At 39.8% G+C, this 25,909-nt stretch overlaps 3 protein-coding genes across 3 annotated transcripts; 2 read left to right on the forward strand and 1 right to left on the reverse strand.

The window, feature by feature from the left end:
* The first annotated feature begins 516 nt into the window (after nucleotides 1-516).
* LOC145485889 (uncharacterized) lies at nucleotides 517-8,116 on the forward strand. The gene is made up of 5 exons (XM_081464541.1): nucleotides 517-1,787; nucleotides 4,559-4,586; nucleotides 5,082-5,312; nucleotides 6,360-6,472; nucleotides 6,781-8,116. The coding sequence occupies exons 1-5, from the start codon at nucleotides 1,650-1,652 to the stop codon at nucleotides 6,937-6,939; spliced, it is 669 nt and encodes a 222-aa protein (XP_081320667.1). The 5' UTR covers nucleotides 517-1,649; the 3' UTR covers nucleotides 6,940-8,116.
* A 63-nt stretch (nucleotides 8,117-8,179) lies between these two features.
* Nucleotides 8,180-13,426, forward strand: LOC145485890 (uncharacterized). Its single transcript, XM_081464542.1, has 5 exons — nucleotides 8,180-9,135; nucleotides 10,999-11,026; nucleotides 11,115-11,348; nucleotides 12,016-12,128; nucleotides 13,212-13,426. The coding sequence occupies exons 1-5, from the start codon at nucleotides 8,998-9,000 to the stop codon at nucleotides 13,371-13,373; spliced, it is 675 nt and encodes a 224-aa protein (XP_081320668.1). The 5' UTR covers nucleotides 8,180-8,997; the 3' UTR covers nucleotides 13,374-13,426.
* A 4,249-nt stretch (nucleotides 13,427-17,675) lies between these two features.
* Nucleotides 17,676-21,508, reverse strand: LOC145485354 (tetratricopeptide repeat protein 28-like). Its single transcript, XM_081464032.1, has 2 exons — nucleotides 20,413-21,508; nucleotides 17,676-18,518 (listed from the first exon to the last, which is right to left on the reverse strand). The coding sequence occupies exons 1-2, from the start codon at nucleotides 21,499-21,501 to the stop codon at nucleotides 18,060-18,062; spliced, it is 1,548 nt and encodes a 515-aa protein (XP_081320158.1). The 5' UTR covers nucleotides 21,502-21,508; the 3' UTR covers nucleotides 17,676-18,059.
* Between the last annotated feature and the right edge of the window lie 4,401 nt (nucleotides 21,509-25,909).

Below are 25,909 nucleotides of genomic sequence, written 5' to 3' on the forward strand. Positions count from 1 at the left end.
ATAAGCTTATTTTCTGTTAAACATGGCCAATTGCTCAGTTTCGTTTACTTGTTCTTGTACGAGTGATAAAACTCTAGATCAGACAGCTGCTGATAAGAACAGTTAGTGAGAGAGTTTTAAACTAGTGTATGTATTTTTACATCAAGTAAACGCACAAGCCGCTCAGTAAACAAGTCCTCAAAAAAAGTGAGATCTGAGATCCGCAACTGAATGCACTGATAGTTGAGAAATGGGCTAAAGTGAAACTGATGGTTGAGAAACCGCCGAAAATTCAACTGAGAGCGCGTCCATCCAAACACTCGGAAATGGAGACATCGTGAACAATAAAGCGGAGCGTATAACGAAAGAATAAACAATAAGTTTATATTCGTTGTCACTATTTGAGGATAAAAAATGTGAGAATGAATAAAGTTTTGTTGCTTTCTGCTATGCACGAAAAGTGTTCTGAAGACGTCATTACCTCCAGAGAAACGTTGTGTAAATAAATATTATCCAAAAAAGTTTCTGTAACTTTTCTGTAATTTTTTGACGGCAATTAAAAATGTTCTATTCAAGGGATATGCACTTAGTTACTTGCCCATCTCAATTTGTCCGGATTATAAACAATGGTTGGACGCTGAAAGCAGAAACCGCAGTTAACAAAACCTTTTATGATGCCCCCTAAATAAAACAAAGCACAATACCTTTATTGAAAAAACTCAGCCAGTTCGTAAGAGAACCAACATTCTTTTGTAGTTTGTGCTATTTCACAAATAACTTAAACAGTGCAGATCTATATTAACATATTATACTGAGTCGTCCATTTCGTGAAAAATAAGTCATTTAGATTAATTCCAGAGTGAAAGAGAAACTTGGGGAACGGAAACAAGTCAGTGGAGATAGAGGGATTTTAATTTGTCATTATTTAGTGCTACGTAAAAGTCGCCCTAATGACCAGTCTGTATTGGTAAAGATTTCTTTGGTTATTATTAACAGACAGAAAGAGAAACACTGTCTTCATATATTAAAGTCCATTTATCGTACGTCAAAGGCAATATTGAGTGATATTTAGTATGGCGGAATATTAACAAATGGTGAAATATTGCTTATGTGCTGGATATTTTTCATACCATATTCATTTGTTCTCGCTAATACCGGCCGGCCAAGTACAATGCAAAAACATATCGTAATATCGTAACTTTAATGAAACTCCGGTCTAGTTTCCTAAAGCTGGTATACAATTGTTGTGGAACTGGACATTCTCATGACAGAAAGCCCTTTTGAGTTAACATCTGATGTTTTATATGGACATCTGAATAACCCTAGAGAACCCAACAAAAGGCTCGGTACATGAAATATAGCATTCAAGTTTCTGGCCGGGCCAATCAGATTGGAGTACTAAAAGCGAGTGCCATTTATGAACTTCCCTCATTAAATAGTAACCCATTGCCTCGTAACTATAAGAACAACACTTATCTTAAAAGCATTCACCAAAAATCAGTCAACCGTAACTCAATTCAGGAACAAATTCGGCGAAAAATTAATCTGCGTTAAAACAGCTATCCTGCTATAACGAGCACAACACGACATCAGCATAGCATTTGTTGTGGTAGAGGCAGAGCTGACGTAGACTGAAATTTTGTTGGGATCTACTTTCATTGATACTCGCAATGTCTCTCTTATATTTTTTTGAAACAAGTCTCGAGTATCGCGGAATGACATCGAAGCAACTTTATCAATTATGGCTGAAGCATGCTGAGGCCGCGTCTAAATTGTGCGATCAAGGTATAATGAAATATGCGTTCAAGGTAAGTCTCTAAATGCTTTGAAAGTACATCTCGCCATTTGCAAAGCGGCGCTTATATCATCACTTTACGCCAAACTGATAATTTAAAATCTGATCTCAGTATACACCTGGTGTGAGATAAGCGATTTGTTCTGTTGGCCTAGCGTTCGTATACCTGTATCAGTGAAAATCATGTTGCAACAACTGAAGAGAAAGTCGCATCAGTATTCATCATACAGAATATATGTCGTTTGATCTGGGCAAGTCGTATTGTATGAGTGGACTGGCATATCTATATTGCGTAAACCTTTAACTTGTACCTGTTTTTTTTGTTGTTTTTTTAGCTCATTTTCGAATCATTTATTTCAGGAAAGATTTGACCGCTTGGTATCCCTGGCATCACTCCAGCGATCGGTCGGTTATGATAAGTTTATTAGCCAAATACATTTACTCTGGTTTACATGCACTGTCCAAACAGACTGAAATAGAATGCTATTATAAAATGATAATTCAGTTTCTTGCCATTTTGATTCTATAAAAACTCCGGATACAATGCAAATTAAGACAACTTACATCATTTAGATATGACTAGCACAGGGTAGGACACTCTTGGTGAGGTCGATATAAAGAGCAGTTATATTACCCTTCGATGAAGGCATGACCTTTGAATCGAAAATGATGGTCTAAATGGGAATGATATCCGCTCAATGTGCCTCAGTGACATGGCAGTTAAAATTATGTGATAATTGCCTCAGTGTTTATCAGTTAATCCAATCCTTCATATTCACGGTAAACAGCTACAGAACGAAACCGTTAACGGTCAATATTTTGAGCTCTTCTAAAAAATGCTTTTCAGCTCTTCTAAAAATGCTTTTTAGCCCAACAAAAAATCGCGCGAGGCATTTATCAGTAGACGCGATGCAGATCCCAAAGTGGTATCGTTTTTCCTACACTGCTCCCGACTGAGAATCGCCTGTTACCCGGTTATAATTTTAAACATTGGTCCACGACCGTATCCCGACTATACCCGACTGTACCCGAGTGTCTCCGAGTAGGCTACAATCTTGGACAGAATAAACTGGAACAATGATCCCCCATTCCCCCCCCCCCCCCCAAAGCAATGATGAAGGCGCGAAGGAGCAAAAGCGCGCCATTTTGGCATCATTTAAAATGGGGGGAGGGGTGGTCCAGATGTTCCATTTATTTTGTCCAAGATTGTAGGTACGAATGTTCCATGGCAAGTCAGTAGTCGGGTTCCAACCGGGCTTCGTTCTGCCAAAGTCCACAGTTACTGAATGTCGACAAGTGACACCACTGCAGGCGCAACTGTAACTTTAATTGCGGGTCACAATGCGATACCATTTTCCTCAGACAAGAATGCGATATGCCCGATATTATGTAGAGAAATAACCTTAGCACTATTGAAAATTGTGATATTAATGTTGGTGTTAGCATGGCCGGACGATTTTTTCCGAGACCGAACACTTTACTGTGCATTGTCTGGCAAAAGCCGACAATGGCCGGCGGCCACTTGACACAGGTTAATCCGCGAAAGCTCTTTCTTAAGACTAGTATCATTTATTTGGTCTAGAACAGATGTATATAAATCTTTAGTTTCTGATTTATCTATTTATTTGATTTATTTATTCTATTTATTTTTTTTTTTCAACTCGGTACGTTTGAGCAGGAAATTACACTTACAAGAAACCAACAGCTTCACTCTATTGATACAATTTCATATTCAAGTTTTAAAGCTGCTTAAGCCGGTATAAAAATTCCGTGTAAACGTTAGTTTTTGGCCGTCATGCCATAAGGGACGTCACAGCCTTTAGCCTGTTCACTGTTCGCTTACGATGTTGGGTAAAAGAGCAGGGAAGGAGGGATGGCGCAGTGGTGAGAGTGTTAGCCTCCCACCAATGTGGCCCAGGTTCGATTCCGGCCTGGGGCCATATGTGGGCTGAGTTTGCTGTTGGTTCTCGCCTTGCTCTAAGTTTTTTCTCCGGGTTATCCGGTTTTCCTCCCCCCACAGAAACCAACATCTCTAAATTCCAATTCGACCAGGATAGAAGACCCGCATGAAAACTAGCAAAAGGCTAATTTGGCTTCCTCTCTAAATATTGTAATTTATTGAATAAAGATACTATTTCCCGACTCTGTGGTAGACATAATAAGAAACAAGATACCGAAGCAGAGTTTGAAGAGAGCGAGGTGGCTGTCATAGCTACAGAAGAAAACAGCACGGTAAGTTCAGAAGGAGAATTCGTGAGGCCTTAAAAATTCTGTGCCAGTCCCCGACTCTCAATTGACACCGTGGATTTGAACTTCCGGCCCTACAGGAAGGTGTTTGTTTACAAACATTGTTTTGTGATTTAAATGCTCAAAACGTTAAACTAAAGAATTCTTTGCTTCGCCAGCCAATAGTTCTCTGGGTGGCATCTTAATAACAATAGGTGACGTAACTGATATCTTTGCTGTAAGGGGGTGTTTTGGCACTTGACTTGTTTCACTCAAGCTCACGTAACAAATATATTCCCGCCACATTCACTTGAGAAAGACGCTGTGCCAGCGTCGAGAGCTTGTAATGGCTAAAACTTTGACTCTGCTTCAGCATTTGTTTCTTATTATTGTAATTTATTATTATTTAGCTTGACGGAGGTATGGTAGCAGAGAGCAAATAGAAACAAGCGACCTGCTTCCTTGGTCCCCTAGTGCCTCTTCAGGTTTTTTTTTTCTTTGAACAAGCTTAGCTATAGTGTGTGCTGAATTATCGTTCATTTCTCTTTGACTTTACAGATATCTGGAGAGAGGAACGTTCTTGGTGGTAAAAAAAATAAATAATTTTTAATCAGATATCCGATAACCAGATCAGATAATATGAAGGAATAAACTAGTACGATGTCAGTTAGTTTACTAGATCAGAAATAATTTTTTTCTGCTAACAAGTGACTTTATTTTCCCGATAATATGACTGATCGAGTCACTCGTTCGCTTGACTACAAAGCAGTTCATGTTAATTTTAATGAGTCGAGTTTGTTGGAACAAGGACGGGCTGGAACATTACGAGGAGAACTGGAGAATGACTCCAGTGTGAGAGGGAACATCCTGATAATGAGGTTGGGAGAGATATGAGATCATGATGACATGAGCTCAATGACTGTGATTAATGCTACCACAGTATGCTTCAATCCAGAAAAACAGGATTAATATTGTGCTTTTTCTTTTTGTAGTATATGACTAACTATTTAATTTGTAAGCGAGTTGCTTTCCTTCTATTAGAAGCCACTTTAGCTTAGCTTGCGCGTGCTGTTCTCCACAGTGATGTCAGTGGAATCACCGGCAGTACTGGACACGTGTTTTGCTGAACTTCCTCTTTACCAGACCCTCGGAGACCAGCTTCACTCAACCTTCACAGCTCTTAGACAATATGAAGGATTTGCCTCTGATGTAAGCGAGAGGGTTGGAAACGAAGAGAAGTACGCGGAACAAAAATCAAATCTGAAGAAAGGATTGTTTTATTTTCTAACGTTTACTGTGGAATACGATTCTGGTGAGTTAATCAACATTCTTCTTGTTGCGTTGTACTGAATCTCTAATGGAATAATTTGAAAAGGCTATGTAACTACGCGCAATTAGCAGTCAAGCTTGGTCGTCTCTCAGAAATCACCAAAATTGAAGAGCAAAGATTGAGGTTTTCACGATGCCAATTAAGAAACGTTACAAAGTGGCGGGAAGCAACGATGTTTGTACGCATGACTTCAACAGTCAACAACAGCAACAATCCTTTATTTACCCACGCAACATTTAGGAGTAATAAAAACTCGTTAAAACATGTGCGTACTAAAAACCGGAAACAATAAAATTAAAATTTACTAATACAAGCAATAAAAATATTTCGATAAATTTGTATTTATATTTATATTTATACTATATTAATCTATATATAATCACTACGAACGCTGGCGGACCACTGAAATCCTTATGTGTTGATCCTTATGTGTTATCCGGGTTGGATTCCGGCCCAGTGTCATATGTGGGTTGAGTTTGTTGTTGGTTCTCGCCTTGCTCCGAGGGTTTTTCTCCCGGTACAGTGTTCCCCCCACCACAAAAACCAACAACTTCCAAATTCCAGCTCGATCAGGATAGAGAACCCGCATGAAAACTGGCTTCCTCTCTGTCCGATTAATTCGGTGGAATGACAATCGGTCGTTCTTAGTTTCTCGTCTTCTTTCTTCTCAACAAAGGTACGGTCAAAACAGTGGCTATTTTTTTCCGAATTCTACGATTCATAACCTTTCTATTGATATATAGTTTGTGGTAGTTTCCATAAAAACAACCAGGTATGAAGGGCATCCGCGAAGGTATTGTGTAACCTTAATTTATTTGACTTATTCGAAGTATTGGCCCTGAGTGGATGCTGCGGGCTAATTTCATTTATCATTCATTCAATTCATTCATTCGTTAGTCCTCCCACTCCACCTCATCCCTCCCCGCCTCATCTCCTTCCTTCCTCCGCATTGCGTCGAAATCTTTTTAACAGAATGACTACTTTTTAATTGATTTTATTCCATCCAATGTCATTTCTTCTTTCTAACAGCCATGACGCAACAAGATCTTCTAACAATCTGGGCCGAAGAGGCTAAAGAGGCACTAGATGCGAAAAAATCGGGAATCATTTTGGACTTGTGGAAAGTTGTAGCGGAACGAAAGGTATATATCAACGAGAATTGATAGGTTTTTGTATTGGTGTTTAACATGATGGAATCGTTCGGAGAAAGTTCCGAGTCACAGGAAAGAAAAATTCTTTACGCGAAAATGTGCCTAAAATTAGACCTCAAATTGGCAACACATTGGAATTATTCTCCTGGTTATTATGGACCAAAATTTTAAGTGCAAATATAACTTAATCGGATCAACTCTCCTCTCCCTCCTCGATCCCTGCCCCAGCTCGGCCCACTTAAATCAATGCAGTTTTTATTTAGAGGCTTATAGCACACTGCATGTTGTGTTTATCACAGGTTCTGGCAGTTGTTTGTGTAGAGGACCCAGCTGATGTTGACAGAATGTCATTGAACCTGCCAATCATGAAAAAAATGGGAAATAAGGTTCACGTGCAGTGTAAGTCCATACGGCCGATAGAGGAATGGGTCGAGGACCTTAAAAAGCTTGCAGAGTAAACAGAAACACGATCCATGACTTATAACGTGTAAACTCTTCCCATGTTAAATCTCATTTAGTAAATTAGCTGGTACAATAAAGTGAATAAAAAAATACCACGATCTGCCTGACGTTTTGCAGTTTTGTGACATTTTGCCGGTACTGTGTGGCGTCCTGGGCCTTTTTGGATAATTTACCATTCAGAATGTGACAAAGCACTTCAGTGAACAACAACAGAACTCAGGAGCTGTAACAAAAGTGATTGGGCCCCTGGAAAGCAGACTGCATAATTTTAAGCAGCCTATGTTGTATTTTAACGTGAAATAGGAGAAAAAACTGAAGAAAGAGGGTTCTTGCCCGAGGGAGGACTCCTATGTAAAAATGACGGGGCTGCTTGTTGTACCTTTCAGGAGTTAAAAACGCCGTTTTGGTATCTCTTTGGGTGTCCACAGCGGGAGCCTTTACCTTGTACGGTATTGAGCCGAAAAAAAATGTGACAGAAGAAGATGTGTTGTTTTAGAATTGGTAACTCTTAGGCGAGAAAAAAATTTCAAGCCACGCCCACAAAACATGACTTTGGAACCTCTTAGAGGTTCTTTTCAATATTTGCGACTAGCAGTCCCGCTCTTGTTGTGGGTCGTTTGTGGAGGGTTATCTCCGAAACCTCTGACGGGTTTTGCAATATCTGAGCTCTCTGAAAGTACGTTCCATGTTTTCGTAAATAATATTTGTTATGAAAATAAACTTTTGAAAAATATTTTAATTCTTTTTTTTTGTTGTTTCACAGGAGACCATAGCTTAACATGTTTATACGCGGGCTCATTAATAAGTTTTATCTGTAATTATTTCATTCATAACATACTCTGCGTCGTCCTATTCTTCCTTATAATCATCTTATCCCTTATACGCGAAAATAGCGTTCGTGTCGCGTAGTTTAGATTTCGATTCACTGGAAAAAATGAGCTAAATCTCCTGTACGTGTATCAGTCTTATCAGAGGCTATGTACCAGGACAGAATTAAGACCAATTTTAAACCACTGTATCGAATTGTAGACAGGGAGGGAGCCATCGTTAATTCACAAAAGTACTTCCAAAGGCTAATTCATATAAAACGCGGCTATAAAAGGAACTTGACACCTTATATGTAATTAAAAATAACAATTACCTTTTATTTATTTTCCCAGCCAAGATGGCGCTGGCAACAGTATGTAGTGTAGTATGTAGGCCAAGGTCACTTTAAAACTAGAAACTTAAAGGGGATATGATCACCGACCCAGACGTAAAACTCTGGCGGCTTTGTCTCACTACCTCATATGCACAAGCATAAGCCGACATACGCAGACGCACCAAGATCTTGGTAATTAATTAGCACCTTTTGTTAGGAACATTTCCAAGAAAAGGCGCTCATTATCAACATCTAACGGCATCTGCGTATGTTAGCTTACGCTTATGCATTAGGGAGAACCAGCCTATACATCGCGACATCTTTTCATCTCATTTTACACTTGGGAGGAATGAACACTCAATATGCATGAACCTCCTTTCCAGCCGGCTAATTCATTATCAAACACGCATTGACTATATCCTAATTAGCTTTAAGCTGCTACAATCAAATGAACATGTCATGATCATTTAGTTTCGTTTTTCTTCTTCCTGTTGCTTGTTTTAAAACACTGCAGCGACGCTGCTTGGTCGCTGGCTGAAATTTTTGTTTCTAGGGCCCCTGTGACGCAACTCATCACGTAACTGCCGGATAGTAAAAGAGCCATTAACGCACGATCAACACGATTGATTACTTACTATAAAGTCCTTTTGAAAGACGATTGACATGTAAATTAAGCTAGCTGCGTAATGTGCATGTTTTCATAAGGTATTACATATAGTTCATATAAGGTCATATAAGGTCATATAAGTTCAACACAGGTGCGCAGTGCCATTGGAATTTCTCGTACTGAACTGACCACGACTGGGAAACACACAAGATATATGACTCTATGACAAGAATATAACACACATAACAGTACTACATGTCGAAACAAACAAACATTTCCTCCAAATTATAGCTGTTAGATTTCGATATGACTTTGCTATACCTCATTAAGTTTACTATCGAGTACAAAGGAATACCACAGAAACAGTTTATTAAGACCTGGGCTACCGAGGCCGATGTAGCACTGAAAGCCAAAGAAAAGGGCAAAATACTTCAAATATGGAAGGTAAGTGAAAAAAAATATCTTTATACTATTTGCTCTCTTTATTTCAACGGCAAAACTGGGATATTGGGTCAACAATTCAACATAAGTCAATAACACAAAAGGGATTTGGACAACTGGTCCGGCGGTTACAACGACTTCGTACTGCTTCGGTAAAGTGGAGGACAGCTCCGAAAAAAGCTTGGTTCTGTCAAAATTAAACAATTTCGCAAGACTTGAGATTTTTATATCATGCTGACGGTTAATTAATCAATTACGTTTCTTCATCTGTTATAATGATATGCGGGGTCGTTTGTTTACTTTCGCGTAACAAAACAACGCCAAACATACTTTAGGCGAACTCTGCGTGATTGTAATAAGTTCCACTATTACAGTTACCCAACGACGATTTTCTCTAAAATGCTTTAAAACGGTACCGTTTTAAGCTATCTGCAGTGCTATTTAAAGGTCTTTAAAGCCCTGTAGGTTAATTTTAGGCAGATTGTTCAGTCATTTTAGGGGAACTTGAGTTTTCTTGAATTTAATATTGGCGCTTTTTTGTCATTCCGAACAGATAATTAACCGAAGCGATCCCTTGGGTTCCCCGGATTAAGCGCACCGTGTGCGCCGACCGGCAATGTTTGAACGACAATATCTAGAGCAATTCTGAAACATCTGTAAAATTGAGAAACGTACAATAACCGGAAATCAATATTTGAACGTCGTACGTGTTTCGGCTGATTGTGTTCAAGGAAGCAGAGAACACTTAGTAATCTGTAGGAACCTTCGCGATCTACATCATTGATAAGTTTTTCGTTCGCGGTTCGTGGTTCGTCGTCTTGAATTTCGCGCTACGCACGCACTGGTGTCGAGTATGCGAGTATGACGGAGAAAAAGTAGCGGCGATTTCAAACTTCTTTTAAGAGCTTCAAAAATCTGGTTCTCTGGCTTCAAGTGAAGAAAGGACTCGTTTAGAACAAGTTAATTAATTCGTAGAGGTCGAAGCTCCTTGCACTGTCCACGTGAGTAGAATTCGCCTCAAAGGATCGTCACTGAACAAAAGATTTAGTGAGCAAGTACAACGGCTGTGCACGTGCGTTATGATTCTTCGTACATTTCTTTGCCGTCCTCTGCAAAACAACATCGTGAAATGACCATATTCTACGTTGTCTGGAGAACGTGAACTACGACGGCTAATGTTTTAAATTTTATTTCAAATTTATTGCCGTGTTCCGGATTTAGTTTTGCGATAGTTTTGACAGTGATAAACACGTAGCTCAGTGGATAGAGCGCCCGCCCGGTGTTCGGGAGGTCATGGGTTCGATTCCTGTCGGGGACTCAGAATTTTTCTTTGTCCCACGCTCGTGTCATGTTGATTAATTCACTTTCACATTTCATTACCGAGCTTAAAATTCGCCATCTTTATTAACTTATCTCAACAAAGTAAATGACTTAATTAAGAGTGTCGCGAGATTCGTAGGTAAAATATAAACTCATTTTTTAATCGACGTCGTCCTCGGCGTCGCCGTCGTGGTTTCTTAAACTCCCTATAAATATAGAAAGTTAAAGTAAAAGGTTTAAAGCTTGGCACGGTGTTCTAGCTCAGTTCCAAAGAGTCACACCAGTACGCGGGGAGTAGGGGCACAACCTGGTTCTCAGGACGCCTTGCAGTTGAAAGGAAAACGCCCCGGGGAAGACGTTGGAAGGTGAAGGAGGTGGGGAGGGGGGGGGGGGGAGGCGCTATATTCGAAAAAAACATCCAATCAGGACGACAAGCAATTAGCCCTTAATTTAAAATAGAGGTTACTGCCAACCCTGATTGTTTGATCATTATTTAGCGATGTAATTGATATTGATGCAAGAGTCTTATCATCTTTGTACTTTCAGGTGGTCGGAGAACGCAAAGTATTTTGCGGTGAGTGTAAGAGAAACTACCTGTGATGGTCCCAACACAAAGAAACCTTCCACAAACGAACTGTTATATGTTTTTATTTTTGTTTTAGTCATGAGAGCCGATAGCCCTGACGATATAGACCGTCTTTCATTTCACCTTCCGATGTTCAAAGAGATGGGAGACCAGGTTCAAATGGAAGTGACACCTTTAAGGTCTTACGCAGGGTTAGCTACTGATCTGAAGCAAAGAGTGAACGCTGGAGATGAGGCGATATTTGAAGACATACCCATGGTCCCAAAAGCAGGTTTATTCTACTGGGTTACATTTAATATCGAATACCCAGGTAAGGTCAGTGTCAGTGGTGTGTCAGTTTAATTAAGCTTCCGCGGGGCCGGGTTAATCAGTGCTAATCCAGGATTAAAAGTTAACCTAAGTATTAATTTTTCTTGTTTAGAAATGTTTTTCACTGCTTATGTGTTGTGTACTTTGAGATTGTTAAAAGTTCAAAACTGAAGTACAAGCAATAATAAAAAGAAAACTTCGCCGAAAAGTTTCAAAACTGAAGTCAAAATTCTAGCTAATCCTGGGTTAGCTTGATCGGGTTTTGAACAACCCGGCCCCGTTCCCTAAGATTATTCAGGACAGCGAAACACTGGAATCTTTATTTAGCAGAGTTCAGGTGCTATTGAAAGGTGCAGTGAAGAGGAAAAGAATCAAGTTCGTCGTAGTTAAAACTTCTGAGTATAGTTTCTTTAGTCCGAGACATCCTGCCTTGATCCTTTGTAGTATCATTTACCTGTTTCTGAGGATCTGACCTTGCTGCACTCAATCCATACTGTCCAGGGGTAGGGTCGATAGGTTTGTCAGCACGGCTCTTCTTCTTGGTTAAAAAGCTAGCGGTCAGCTAACGATGTTTATGTCGTTACTTTGTGGAAGGAGGATAATGATATTTAGTTCTTCAGTTTTGTAAAGAGATCATTTTATTTACCTCCAAACCAACTCTCTTTCAGGCAAGACGCAAGACCAACTATTGACCGTGTGGCTTGAGGAAGCTAAAGCCGCTTTACGAGGCAAGAAAAGTGGAAGAGTGGTGGACTTGTGGAAAGTGGTGGGAGAACGAAAGGTAAAGTGATGGAAATTCATTTAAACCAATCGTACTTACGTCAAGTTTACCAGAAATTACACAAAGCGCAGGCTCAGTGGTTTTAGAGAATATGTTGCGCTGAGATTACCGTGTGTCAGGACAATCTTGTTCCGAGATTTCCGGCAGCTCAGTGGAGAGAGCGACAAGTAAAACGAAGGCTCTGGGAACTACATTTGCTCTGATCCCTTAGTTATGCTGTGCTCCTCGTGGCCTTAGGGGGACAAGCCCAGCTGACTAACAAATCAAATGACATTGGAAGTATGTTCACACATCAGGGTTTGTGACCCGGCTCTTGAACAAGCTACAGTGGCCGTCCTTAGAACAGCGTCGGAAGGAAGCCAGACTCACTATGATGTGTGGGGAGTTAGACCTCCAGATTCCTGAATATATTATGCCCAAGCGGAGATCAACTAGACATTGCCATCTCATGAAATTCACACAATTCAACTTCTGCAAGCTTAACTCACTTAGTGACTGGAAAGTCGCCGAGACCGGGCTACGCGCACCGTGATTTTGACCTACTTAGATTTCCAAGAACTTGGACGATATTTTCGAGTCCCAGGGACTCTAAACTAATTCGATAAACCCTTGGTTTTCAGGGGAATGGAGAGAAAAAATTTTTTGAATGCTTGGTTATGAGCATACTTACAAATTCAGCTTTTATGAAAAAAATCTATACCGGACTGAGCTCACTTCCTATATTGAAGTGATGGACCAACCGAGTGTTGATGTAGAACCAGTCACGCCAATTTTAATCCCAGTAGAGATTTAGTTACATTTATTATTTCCTATTTTTTTTATTTATATCCGGTGATGGCTTAATCCCTTTACAGATTTTAAATATAGATGAAGGTGTAACAAGTTACTGTGTGCAATAGAAGCTCGCTATTTCGGACTCAGTTATTCCCAACTCAAGTAACTTTCTGTCAGGCATACTTTTTTAATCACTTATATTAATCCGCGACATCTTAAAACTATTTTCCGTTTTCCGTGAGAGTTTGAAACAGCAAGTTTAGACTGTAGTCAGTAACCTGGCAGTTAACAATTGTTTGTGTTTTGTAGGTGTTCATTCTCTTATGTGTCGAGAGCCCATATGAAGTGGATCGCATTTCGTTTGACCTGCCCATGATGAAGCAGATGGGAGACTGTATCGACATGCACGTCAAATCTGTTAGGCCGTATGAAGCCTTCTACGATGATCTCAAGAAGATGGCGTCTAATTAAAACCAAAGATCAAGTATTCAACATTCGGCTAATAGCACTAGCGGGGAAATCATCTTTTTACATTGCAATCCTGTCGTTTACATTTCCAAAAGTGACTGGCTTCCACAGATATCAGAACAATGGAAAAAGCAAACAAACAAAACCCCCGGACGTACAAGGGGAGAGGGGTGGTTGCATGCACTCCTCCATAACTTTTTTCAAAAGTTTTAAAAATACTATTTACTCTAAGATACTCAAGTGTGTGTCCATTATTTTTGACGTTGCCGTGGCAACCACAAATTTGATGTAGGTCAGGTCGAAAAATCATGTTTTCTTGACACAATTCTCTATTTTTCCAGTGTTCTTCATCCAATTGCAGAAATTCATAACTGTTTAAATTCCATAAGTAGTCTGACTTGAATTTGCATTAATCCCCGCTGAAATCCAAGATGGCGGATCCAAGATCCCGGGACAAATGACGCCATTTGACGTCATAACTAACAAGAATGGTGTCAAGCTCAGGGCTATCTACTCAATAGAAATTATTTTCACTGTGCCTTAACAGAACGAAAACGCAAGGGAGGGGTTCCATTCAAACCCACTCACTCCCCCCCCCCGCCCCCTTTTGAATCATGGTGCGGGGTATGAATCCGAGGGTTAAGTTAAACTTCCAAGTCTGAAAGGCATTGTGCTCAAACCAGCCTTAGAGCCACTTCAACAAGCGTCTGGAAATTTGACGTTTTCAACAAGGGAAAGTCCCGCAAAGGCTCAAAGGGGGTTTCTCCGTACCCGTATGGGGAAAATCTGTTGAGTGATGCGAACGCAGGCATAAAATTGACATTGCAATTTTTGCGCCTGCACTCCCCTTTCGCAGTCTATTTCTATAACGTACATCTGTGCAGGATTTCTTTGGACGAGAGAGTCCAAGAGGGGTAAAGGGGTAAGACTGTGAAAAGGTAAAAGCCACACCCAAGAGGTACAAAGACGACCATATCCTCTTGAAAGAGCCCTAAGCTTTTAATATTTAATATTTTTATTTACCAATATTTAACCTTGCACATTAATCCCTTTATTATCGTGCTGTGGACATGTTTGGGCGAGTAACAAACAGCTAAGAAAACCTTCCTCGAATAACTCCTCCGAATGTCTGAGCATTCAAAGGTTTCTCCACAAATTAACAACAATCTGCACAAAGCGGCACGAAAACAACGCTTTCACATTTCAGGAAGGATTATGCTCGTTCCTTGAATCTTTGCTGTGTGGTAGATCTCGATATCTCGTACACAAACATCTCCACATTAAAAAAGCTAAACAGTTATTTGCTAAGTATATAGATAAAAAAATTAAATCAAAGATATTCACCGGCAAAGTTTACTGCGTTGGCTGTAGTCAATGAACAGTCACTCGGGGAGAAGTCCGCAGTTCTTCAAATATAAAGCGTTGTAAAACAAATAAAGTTCCGGACAAAGTTCTCAGTCTTTATCTCCCTGTACTCTGTTACAGCTCAAGCCAGTTTAGTTCTTGAAGTAAATTAGTAATGCAATATTTGCTAAATATAAATGCTTTAAACTACTTTGCAATACTTGCAACAAATCAAATACAGTCCGGAGCACCATCAGACTTGAGTATATTTAGTGGCTTTGCACTTTATTACGTTCGTTCAATATCACTTTACCAAAACATCAATGATCGAAAAGGCAAAAGTAGGTAGATTTTGCACCTTTTTTCATCTCGAAATTTCCCTTTGTTGCTCGTCGAACAGTTAAGCTTGGGAGCACTGACAGATTCCGAATTATGGGACTTTTTTCATGCCGTCATAGTTTGTGTAATTTTAACGTAAATGATGAATTCATCTCTTTCTGTTTAATTTTCAGAGACTTTGAGAATAGTTCCTACCCGATGAAGTAACGATTAAGTTTCGACACTGTATTTTGAACCTCCAAGTTTAGAAGAAAAAAATGAATACTATAACTTGCAAAAATATCTGCCCGTATTGAAACGTTTTTGCCTAATAAAAAAAAACTTGCTTGCTTTACTATCAGTTGTTCAAATGTTCAAAGGCCTTTTCCGTACTACTTTCATGTGGTCTTTTTCTTTTCAAGCATCGAATTGTAACTGAAAGCTAACAAAAATTAACTTTTAGTCAGCGTTTGATCCAAGATAGAAGATAAAATGGTCACGTACATAAAGTAGCTCAAGCTGACCATGGCCCGGACTGACAAAGGAAATACCCCTTCATAAGTTTGGATACAAAAAGAAGAACAACGACAGTTATACACTGATTATTTACACACCTATCTCGGTAATAATGAATAGAAGAAAACTCGTGAAAATCTGAAGAGTAAAGTCATCAACATGAAAATTCACCATCTTTATTCACTTGCCACACTCACGATGACTTCGACAGTGCTGATCCTAGCAGTATGCAGGAGGCCTGTCACATATGAACTCAGTTAAATGACCTTACTCTCCGTGAGTTCTCGTAGCTCAGTGGATAGAGCGCCCGCCCGGTGTCCGGGAGGTCATGGGTTCGATTCCTGTTGGGGACTCAGATTTTTTCTTTGTCTCACGCTCGTCTCATGTTAATCAGTTTACTCTTCACATTTCATTACCGAGCTTAAAATTCACCATCCTTATTCACCTATTACCACACTCGTGAAAATCATTGAACAAAATGTAGCATTACTATTTACAATGTTTATATTTTCTTAGTTGTTCTGTGTAAACATATAGATACCTCTTGTAAAGATCAAATAAACCATCAATATATTCAAGCAAAACATACTAAGTGTAAGTGTTTTCCTATATTTATGCTCAACATGGTAGTGTTTAATTTCTATCCAAAACGGAAAAAAATGCGCGCAAGGAAAGAATAAAACGATTTCGAGGAAAAACGTGAGCAGCTAAGCTATACCATTAATCAAGTTCGTGATAGCGGTAAAGACATCCTGGCCTACTGAGTAACCTTTTGATTGTAAAATATGATGATGGCCAGTTGCGCCATTTCTACTCTCAAATCCGAGCATGTGATTTACACCATGCCGCACGGTGCGTTTTGGAGTTCCTCACCACTGGACAGGAAAGAAATTAAGTGTCCTGCCCCGTTTCTCCAAAAGTAAGGTTCTTATTATGACATTGCATGGTAGTTTAGTTAATTTCAGGCAAAACGACGGTTAAAATATCGGCCATCATAGATTCCAATCTGCCACGACATCTCTAAAACTCGGGAAGAAACCTGTCATAAGTAAGAATGTAAATTTGGGTAAAACAGCCCTACAAGGTAAGATCACTTCAGAAACGCCAATAAGGTGAGCAAAAAGGATTTGTATTCATTCCTTAAATTCAATTAAGGTTCATTTAGCTTAAAAAAGTTTCAAATCTCCTCCTGTCCTTCCTACCCCGCTCCAAGTAAAACACGCGGCTAAACTAAAGACAAAAGTTTTGTGACGAAGAAACAAAATTCAAAGACTCATAGTGCAGTTGACTTGTTTCAGCTGTTACTTGGTGAAGAATAATTCACTTTTAACAATGTCGATTTCGCTAATTTTGCTATTACACTTGATTATAAAAGAAACTTGTAGTGTTTTCTGTTACTCGCAACATGCTCGCCCATCTAAAACTATTCTCATCTCGTACAATTAAATATTCGTGGAAACAAAACACCAGTAGGTGTAAAATAAAGATAAATGTTTCACTAGAAACTAAACTGATAAGAAGTACGGTAGAAAGGATTATTAAGAATTACTGAAAATAGAAATACATGCATGCTTGCAGGCAGTGTTTATTCCTTAGTGTGCTTCTTAAACACTTCCCCTGTATCTGCTCAGATTTATCGTCTGCAAAAGTAAAAACGTATGAGTGAGTGTGGGGTGTTTTACATTCAATTTCAGACCTTGCACAATTTTAGCCCAAAAGGAGTATTTCGAATCACAGTCACCACACAACGTAATAACCCATTTCCCAGTTTAATAACCCATTTCCTTTTTACCTCTTTTTCGAAACGAGTCCTGGTACGTAACCTTTCGAATGGAAATTACTTTGATTTGCAAGACAAGCTACTGGCAAGAAAGCTCACTTCAGTATGAAAGGTTGCACACCAAGATTCGTGTTGAAACAGAGGTAGGAGCAACTCTGAAATGGCTCATTAAAAAGTGTAAAGATGGTACTGAATAGAACTGAAACTCATTTCCTATAACTTGCTCATTTTTCAAAGTAACTAACCCAATATTTTGAAATCCATAATCGCGAGAGCTTAGTAAGTACATCCTCTCTTTATATGCTGAATCTCTCGACTTTTGGGAATAAAGTCAAGGCTATACAACATATTTTGAGTCATAATTACACCACACGGTGTGCTTGAGAGAAAAACGGGCTGCAAAAGAATGTTGAGATTCTTTTTCCTCAATTTCATCATTTTTTTAAACGTCACTCAGCTAAGATTTTGAATTTATTGTGAAAGCGTCGAAGCAAGTTTGTTCTCTCTTATGAAAATCTGCGTGCCTCACCTCACTTACACATGTACATGCATCTAACAACTAGATCAGCAGTGTATTAGTAAACATATTAACCGAAATGTTCAAAACGTCCAACTTGGAGGAAGTTACGTGTTATTAAATCAAGGCATTCGCATTCTAGTTTCGAATAAAGAAAAAATGCATGTTTTTAATAAATGGGGTTACAAGTGCTTAAGCGTTCAAATATTTTCACTTACAGTGCTCCTAAATCCAGCGTGACGTCATCGCCGATGAGTACAAAAGGGGCCCAGTACTTCACCGCACTAAACTTTGCAGACTCTCGAAGAAATTTCATAGCTCGGTAAAGAGACACGCTGGCGCTTCTCCCTTTACTCAGGTGTCGGTAGAAGATTTTCATAAACATCATTGTGGCCTCGCCATCTATTTCCCAGAGAGACACTAGAACAGAACGAGCTCCAGCATCCAGAAAAGCCCGAGCAATACCGACCACACCTTCAGCTTTGATCTCTCCTTGGCCACTATGGCAGCAACTAAGAACAACAAGCCTTGCTCGTAGCTGAACAGCTTGCACGTCGGCTATTTTCAGCATGTGATGCTTTTCGTACTCCGCTCGACTGACATACTTCTGTGTTGAGTTTGGAGCCAAAGCAATTTCTCCATGTTCGCTATTGCCATGTGCTGCGATGTGGACCTATAAAGACGATTTGATATCTAAGTGTATCATTGCTTATAAGCGACTACGAGGTGAAGTGCCCTTATATTTTAACGATTTACTTACATTAAACAGCATGTTCACTCTAGACAGACTTGGTATTCTAATGTTAATTTAATTTATTGCCCCGAGATTTAATCGCCAGTCTGAAGTTACAACCAGGACATGTAAAACGTAGAATAGTTTACCACTTTCTTTACAACAAAGGGACTCGCTCAAATATTTCAAATAGACAATGTCATTTCATTATTTAATCTTGTTTTTAATACTACAGTCAAACCTGTAGTGGGCAGACACTTTGGGGACCCTTACCAGTGTCCATTTAATACAGTGCGTCCGCTGAAAACAGGTTCCTTAAGAATTCGTCTTGAAAGGGTCATATTAATATATTAACATTGAAAGGGTCAAACGCAGAATAACTATGGAATACCGTAGAATACAGAAGTTGAAAGGTGACAAGGTGGAATTCCGAAAGTAACGGCCCCCGAAAATAACGGCTCCCCGAAAGTAACGTTACTTTTACCTTCCTGTTGAACCCCAACGGTGCCCCCGAATGTAACGGCCCACCCGAAAGTAGCGGCCCTTTGAAGAAGTCACTGGAAGAGAAACTCTGATCTCATGCGCAATACCAATGGATCCACCTGACTGCAGGACTGAACAACTTAAAGAGTTATTAATTTGTGGTTTTACATCGAACTCATCCCAATCTATCTTGAAACTCTGATTATAAGCTGTACTTGTCTGGCAGCAGGGCCACAAATAATACAGTACGACATTATGATATGATGCGACCATTGTACTTTTGCCCTAAAATGCCATTATTGAGGGCCGTTTTCGTTATACAGTGTGCTTTGTTTAGATGGGTACTTTTAGTAACATACATAAACGGAACTTTTAATTTCATGTCACGCGTCCGCTTTGTCTAAAAATACAAACGTTTTTTAACCATCCATGAGTAACGGCTATTCGAAAGTAGCGGCCCCTTTTGCCTGCTAAATCCGACAGTAGCGGGGGTCGTTACTTTCGGAATTCTACGATACCGTACAGTGGCGGATCTAGGGGAGGGGCCCGGGGAGCTCGCCCCCCCCCCCCCACCTCCCTTATTTTTGGGAAAAAAAGAAGAAATCACAAAAGGAAGAAAGGCCGCCAGGGCAATCAGAACAAAATCGGCGCCCCTCCTCCCTCCTTAACTCAAGGTCTGGATCCGCCACTGCCCTATTTCCATAAACAATGACAAGTAACTGTATGTGATCATTTGACTAAGGAAGACTTTGTTATGTCATTAGTTTTACACACTCTAGGTACAAATACGAATTTCCTGTTTGCCACATAAATGTTTTGTCGGTGAGGTCACGTATTACTAACGTGATCACTCTTTGTTGAAACAGAGACAGTATTTCCTGCTTTTTTTAGATCTGACAGCTCTTATGTCGGCAAAGTTAAATGGCCGATCTATTAAATTGTGGACAAATAACATGCATTCTTTCCCAATGTGCGTTTAAAACGGTTTTTAACAATGGAAATGACCATGAAAGTTAAGTTTTAAGGTATCCACGACGGCTTAATAGAGGTGTCCATTGAATACAGGTATTTATTTACAGTAAATCTCCCGGAGAAAAATGGGACTTCCACTGCTGTCCGCTTAATAGAGGATGTCCGCTTAATACATTTTTGACTGTAATAATAAGTTTAAATTTCGGCTGATATATGGGTATATCTTGTATATTTATTGTATGGTATTTTGCACTTAATTTAATTGAGAATTGTATTATGAGTATTGTAGAGGGCCACAAGTTTATCAACTTTGGCTATTTAGTGTAAACCTTCTTTAAATAAAGTCTTTAATTACTTACTCACTTACTCACTTACTTACCAAAGCAACAGAAGTGATTCGTTTTAGCACCTCCTCCTTAGTTGCTTCCCTTCCCGTTAGAGGCGTGGTGTTTAGAATCTCGCCAATCATCTTTACCTCTTCTATGGTATGTGGTCGCTGTGGTAAAATGGGTTTGCCAAAGATGTTTGTAACTTCCTCCAAACATGGATCTCCCACGAGCAACGTCCCAGTTGTACTGTGGTAGCATTCATCAAGGTCTTCCAAGAACTTTAAACTTGTCAGCGAGGGAATTAAGCGAATCCTGGTGGATTCACTCAGGTACCTTCCAGCTTTATCAACAAAAGCGGCAAACGGAGCAAGCCATAGTGGACCATCGGGGACAATGAGTACTTCATCACCGTCTAACACGCTCTCGATGGGCCCAAAAATGCAACTGTACAAAAGGCTCAAAGAACTAGTGGTACAATGCGATGACTGTCCCATTTCGTCAGATTCACTGTGGGGTGGCAATTCCACTCTCAGCTCACACACACAACGGCCACGGATGTGATTTTCTTTCAGACAATCTTTCCTTAATCGCTCTACAAAACGGACTGCATTTTCATTTTTTACAAGAGTTTGTCTAAAATGAACATTGTTTCCTTTAGAGAGTGCCCATAAATTGATCCTGTTGTCTTCAAGTGAGACAAAAACCGTTTTAGTAGAGAAGCAGCTTATCACGCCTGAGATAACTTCTCTAGCATCAGGATTCTCCGAGGGTGGTGATTGCAGGCCAAAGCGTAACTTCATAAGATCTAGTAAGGCCTGTGCTCGTCCTTGCTCAGCAACACACAAAGCCTCTTCAATCTTCGAAAGTCTCACCAGAGTTGTGTACAGAGCGGTGTACGCATCTTGGTGCATATCGCGAAAGCTCAATTTGAAATTATCTTCGACTTGAAGACCTCTAACGTTGTCATAAACTTTTACACTGGAACGAAAAAAATCCAGGGCCTCGTGCAAACGACCCGAAATCTCATAATCATAACCGAGCGCATAACACGCACATGCCTCTCCGCATCTGTCTCCAACTTCCTTGGCAATATTAAGATGTCGCTTGTGGTATTCTATACCAAGTTTTATATTACCCATACGTCGATAAGCAGTACCAAGTTTACAACACGAACATCCCTCTCCAGTCTTGTTACCTGCTTCTTCAGCGATATTCAGAGATTGAAGGCAGTAATCTACGCTTCCTTTCAAATCACCAAGATGTAAGCGAATACTGCCAAGAACGTGATATGCACTTCCTTCTAAATACTTGTTTCCAACTTCTTTTGCAATGTCAAGAAATTGCATACAATGCACCGTAGCTTTTCTGAAATTACGGAGACGTATATAAGTAGTGGCTAGGTCATGGTAGGCAGCTCCTTCAAAAGTCCTGTCCCCCACCTCTTTGGCAATGGTAAGATGGAGCATGTGGTACTCTATGGCTTGTTTGAAATCACCGAGACTGTCATAAGCATTGCCAAGACTGCCGTAGGCACCTCCTTCTCCAGCCCTGTCCCCCACCTCTTTGGCAATGGTAAGACGGAGCATGTGGAACTCTATGGCTTGTTTGAAATCACTGAGACTTTGATAAGCATTGCCAAGATTGCCGTAGGCACGTCCTTCTCCAGCCCTGTCCCCCGCCTCTTTGGCAATGGTAAGATGGAGCATGTGGTACTCTATGGCTTGTTTTAAATCACCGAGACTGCCATAAGCATTGCCAAGATTGCCGTAGGCACGTCCTTCTCCAGCCCTGTCCCCCACCTCCTTGGCAATGGTAACAGAGAGCATGTGGTACTCTATAGCTTGTTTGAAATCACCGAGACTTTGATAAGCATTGCCAAGATTGCCGTAGGCACCACCTTCTCCAGCCCTGTCCCCCAACTCTTTGGCGATGGTAAGATGGAGCATGTGGTACTCTATGGCTTGTTTGAAATCACCGAGACTTTGATAAGCATTTCCAAGATTGCAGGAGGCACGTCCTTCTCCAGCCCTGTCCCCCACTTCTTTGGCAACGCTAAGATGTCGCAGGGGGTGATTTATTGCATCAGTTTTTCTTGCTTCCATTTCTGTGCGATTTACATTCAAACATTGAACAATAGCTTAGTATGCAACTTTGTTATCTTATACCTTTATAATATGAAAGCCCTGCAGCGCTACATACAGCCCCTCATATATACCGTATAGCATGTTTCGCACCACGAATCAGGGCACTACTCGATTTGAAGACTTGCCAGGAAAATAAAGTCCACGGGATCTACCAGTTGTTTTGAACTAGTTTAAACAGCACAAGGTAGCTAATCAACTGAACGTAAAGGCATGCATGTGGGTCGACTATAGCACTTTTAAAAATTGGATCTCATCAAAAAACAGAAACAGCAAAAAACTTCCTGTAACATATTGTCGATATACTCACAATTGACAATTCTGTAAGGCGTAATCCCGTTTAAGACGCGCTATTTTCACACTTTTGCACAAAAAACGCAAACACGCTGTTTCTGATAAAAAGATTCTTTTTTCTGATCTCTCGATATCCTACTCGCATGAATCTAAGAAGGAGAGCCATAATCTGATTGACTACTGAAGCAAAAATGGCGGGAATCTCGCGTGTTCGGTTTTATCACTAAGAAAAACAAACATAATGTTTAAAAATAAACAAAACTCTCAACGAAGTGCAAAACATACCAATGATAGAGCCCTGACAGATTATCACTTACACAACCTTGCATTCTTGCATGGGTGAAGTGTTTTACGTTACAGCCTTTAAGTCGAACCTTTTTACAACGTTACAGACTTACAATATTATAGCCCCGAACTTCACAGCGATACAAACCTACAACATTACAACCGTATAGCCCTTCAATTCTTACCACAGCCTTACCTCGTTTTCTTTGTAAAAACCTACCTTTACACACACAATGTTTGCTTCAAGTTACAACCTTACAACATTACCTTGGCATCTTACTTTCTCATCTCCTTACAATTAGGAGCAAGAGCCTTAAAATTTTGTCACCATAAGGCCTGGTAACCTTGTTGTCTCGCCACCTAGATTTTAGCATGCCTATGGAAAGTTGTCGGAAAGCCATGACGCGCTTTATGAGTTCATGATATAAAGAAATTTACAACAGACTCGAGACAAGAGAAAAACAATGAGGACAACAAACAACATGAGTGAAAATCAGCCCAACGTACATTTTCCTGAGTTGAGGCTGACAATTAACGGTCTTAAAATGATTTAATGAATTTAAAAACCCAGGGATTACCTTGAATATTGATTAACTTCATTGATGCCCAAGTTTAACAAAATATTGTTTGAGTTTTATTGTTCAAGTCCCGTTCAATTTAGCAATTTTAGGGTCGATCACACCAGTTGATATTCAAACTAATGCCCCAAAAATTAAACGGGGCGATTTGTCCGGGATTTTCACTCGAGGTAATTGGATCTTACAAGATTCATTTGAGACCAAAGTGTCATTTAGTTAAGTCTTGTAGCCATATAGTTTGCAATAACATTTTAAAACAACTTTGTGTTTAAAGTATTTTGACACCTTGAAACTCCACCCGCAATTTCCCTAAAAACGCTGTCATAAATGTTTTTAAAATTTGGGTATTATTTAGACAACTATGTCAGGTCGTATATCCAAAATTATAAGTTCTTACGTCTCATGTAAAATAGGATATGACGTCATACCGTTGCCATGGTACCTCAGATCATGGTAAAGCGTATGTCATTTGAAACTTTCCTCTTTCTCTAGCACACCAGTAACGTTCGAGTTTCTGTTTGATTAATTATGGCGGTGTTCTAGTCGTTCGAAGTTGAACGGTATCATTGCTCAAAAATCCGATCAAGCCACCTTAATTCCACGAAGAATAACGTAGAATTGATTCAGAGTGCTTGAAAACCGTGAGCTGATTAACTGGTCGAAAGCAAGGCAAGTGAAACACACATTCTGTTTCAGATTTTCGCAAGAAGGCATTACAGGAATAGTTCTTTGTACTGTAGAAATTGTGTCGCTACGGAATAACCAATAAACTTTCCAACTTTCTGAAAGGAAATATTGAACAAATTCCTTTTGAGATGGTGTATCATTCTTTAAAACTACTCAAAATTAGAAGAGGGTACTGATAGTAACTCCAGGTTGGTAATTCCTTTCTTTTTCCTTTCAGCCATCATGATTCGGTTTTTCGTATTAGTTTTTTCGTATCATTTTTAGCCGATTTCGAACTTTCATCGTCCAGACTTCGTAATTAACTTTTAACAAAAGGTTCGTCTTTTCAAGAAACACGAAATTTTAAAAAAATATATTATTCTACTACGATGCCACTTTAACCATATTACGTGAAGTCAGAGCGCAAAAAATATATAGAGGATATTACACGGTGGCGCGTGATTAAAGGATCCGTTTACACCACTACAATACCACTGATTTTAGACTATTGAATCAAACAACTGTATCACGTCAATTATGATGTGTTTCACGTGGCGATGAAGGAAGTAGAACAACATAACATACGGCTACGCACAAACCAAAACGTTATTGCGTCAGTAAAGTCAACCAGTAGGAGCAGCTTACCGAACAGCACACATCATCATATATTATTCGATTCTAACAGCGACAAGATGTGAATTTTATGTTCGAGTGGCAAAAACAATTGCCACTCGAACATAAAATTCACATCTTGTCGCTGTTAGTTTTTGCCACTCGAACATAAAAGACAACAGTTTTTGCCATGAAAACGTAAAATACATATCTTTGAGCCAACGTGTTACGCAAATTGCAGCTCGGCAGCTGGAATATCTTGAATATTTCTTTTTTTGGTTTACTTTGAAGAAACTCCTTGAATAGTTTTAAGCCACATGAAGTTTCTTTCATCGTTTTGGCATTTTTGGCATTCTCGTGCTTCTTAATTAGTGAACGATTTTATGTTGGATTCTGTGATTTCAAAATCTCTATAGCTCGCCAACTTTTGGCAAAGTTGGCAGCTGCGCAATGAAAAGGAGTCATATCCTCACTAGCAGTTACTATTTTGCTATTAAGTGAGGATATGGAAAATTCGTGTGAATTTTAACAATAGTGCGTTTTCCAGTAAAACACTCCTGTCTGTATAATGTAAAAAATGGAAATCTTATTTATAGTAGTCATGCACTTAGCTATACAAGCACTAAACTTAACTAGTTTACAGGCATGCCACTGAAACAAAGGAAACAAATATTTCAAATAAACGTAAAATAGTTAAAAATCCCAACTGGCAGGAGGCAGACCAGTTGGCTATTTACAGAGCGTGACCGACGATTTGAACTCGGGACTACCGAGAAACAAATCCCGCTGGTGGCAGGGTGGAAGCCTTGAACCCGTGACCTCCGGATTACAACATCAGCGCCCTAAACCACTCTGCCACGCTGCCTCCACAATAATACATCATAAGAGCCCCTAATGCACTGTAGAGTCGTATTTTTGTCAGTTCGTCATTCGCATGCTCCTTATGCGATCGCGGTAATATTTTCGGATGA

The sequence above is a fragment of the Orbicella franksi genome, chromosome 4 (assembly GCF_964199315.1).
Source record: "Orbicella franksi chromosome 4, jaOrbFran1.1, whole genome shotgun sequence".
Classification (NCBI taxonomy): Eukaryota; Metazoa; Cnidaria; class Anthozoa; order Scleractinia; family Merulinidae; genus Orbicella; species Orbicella franksi.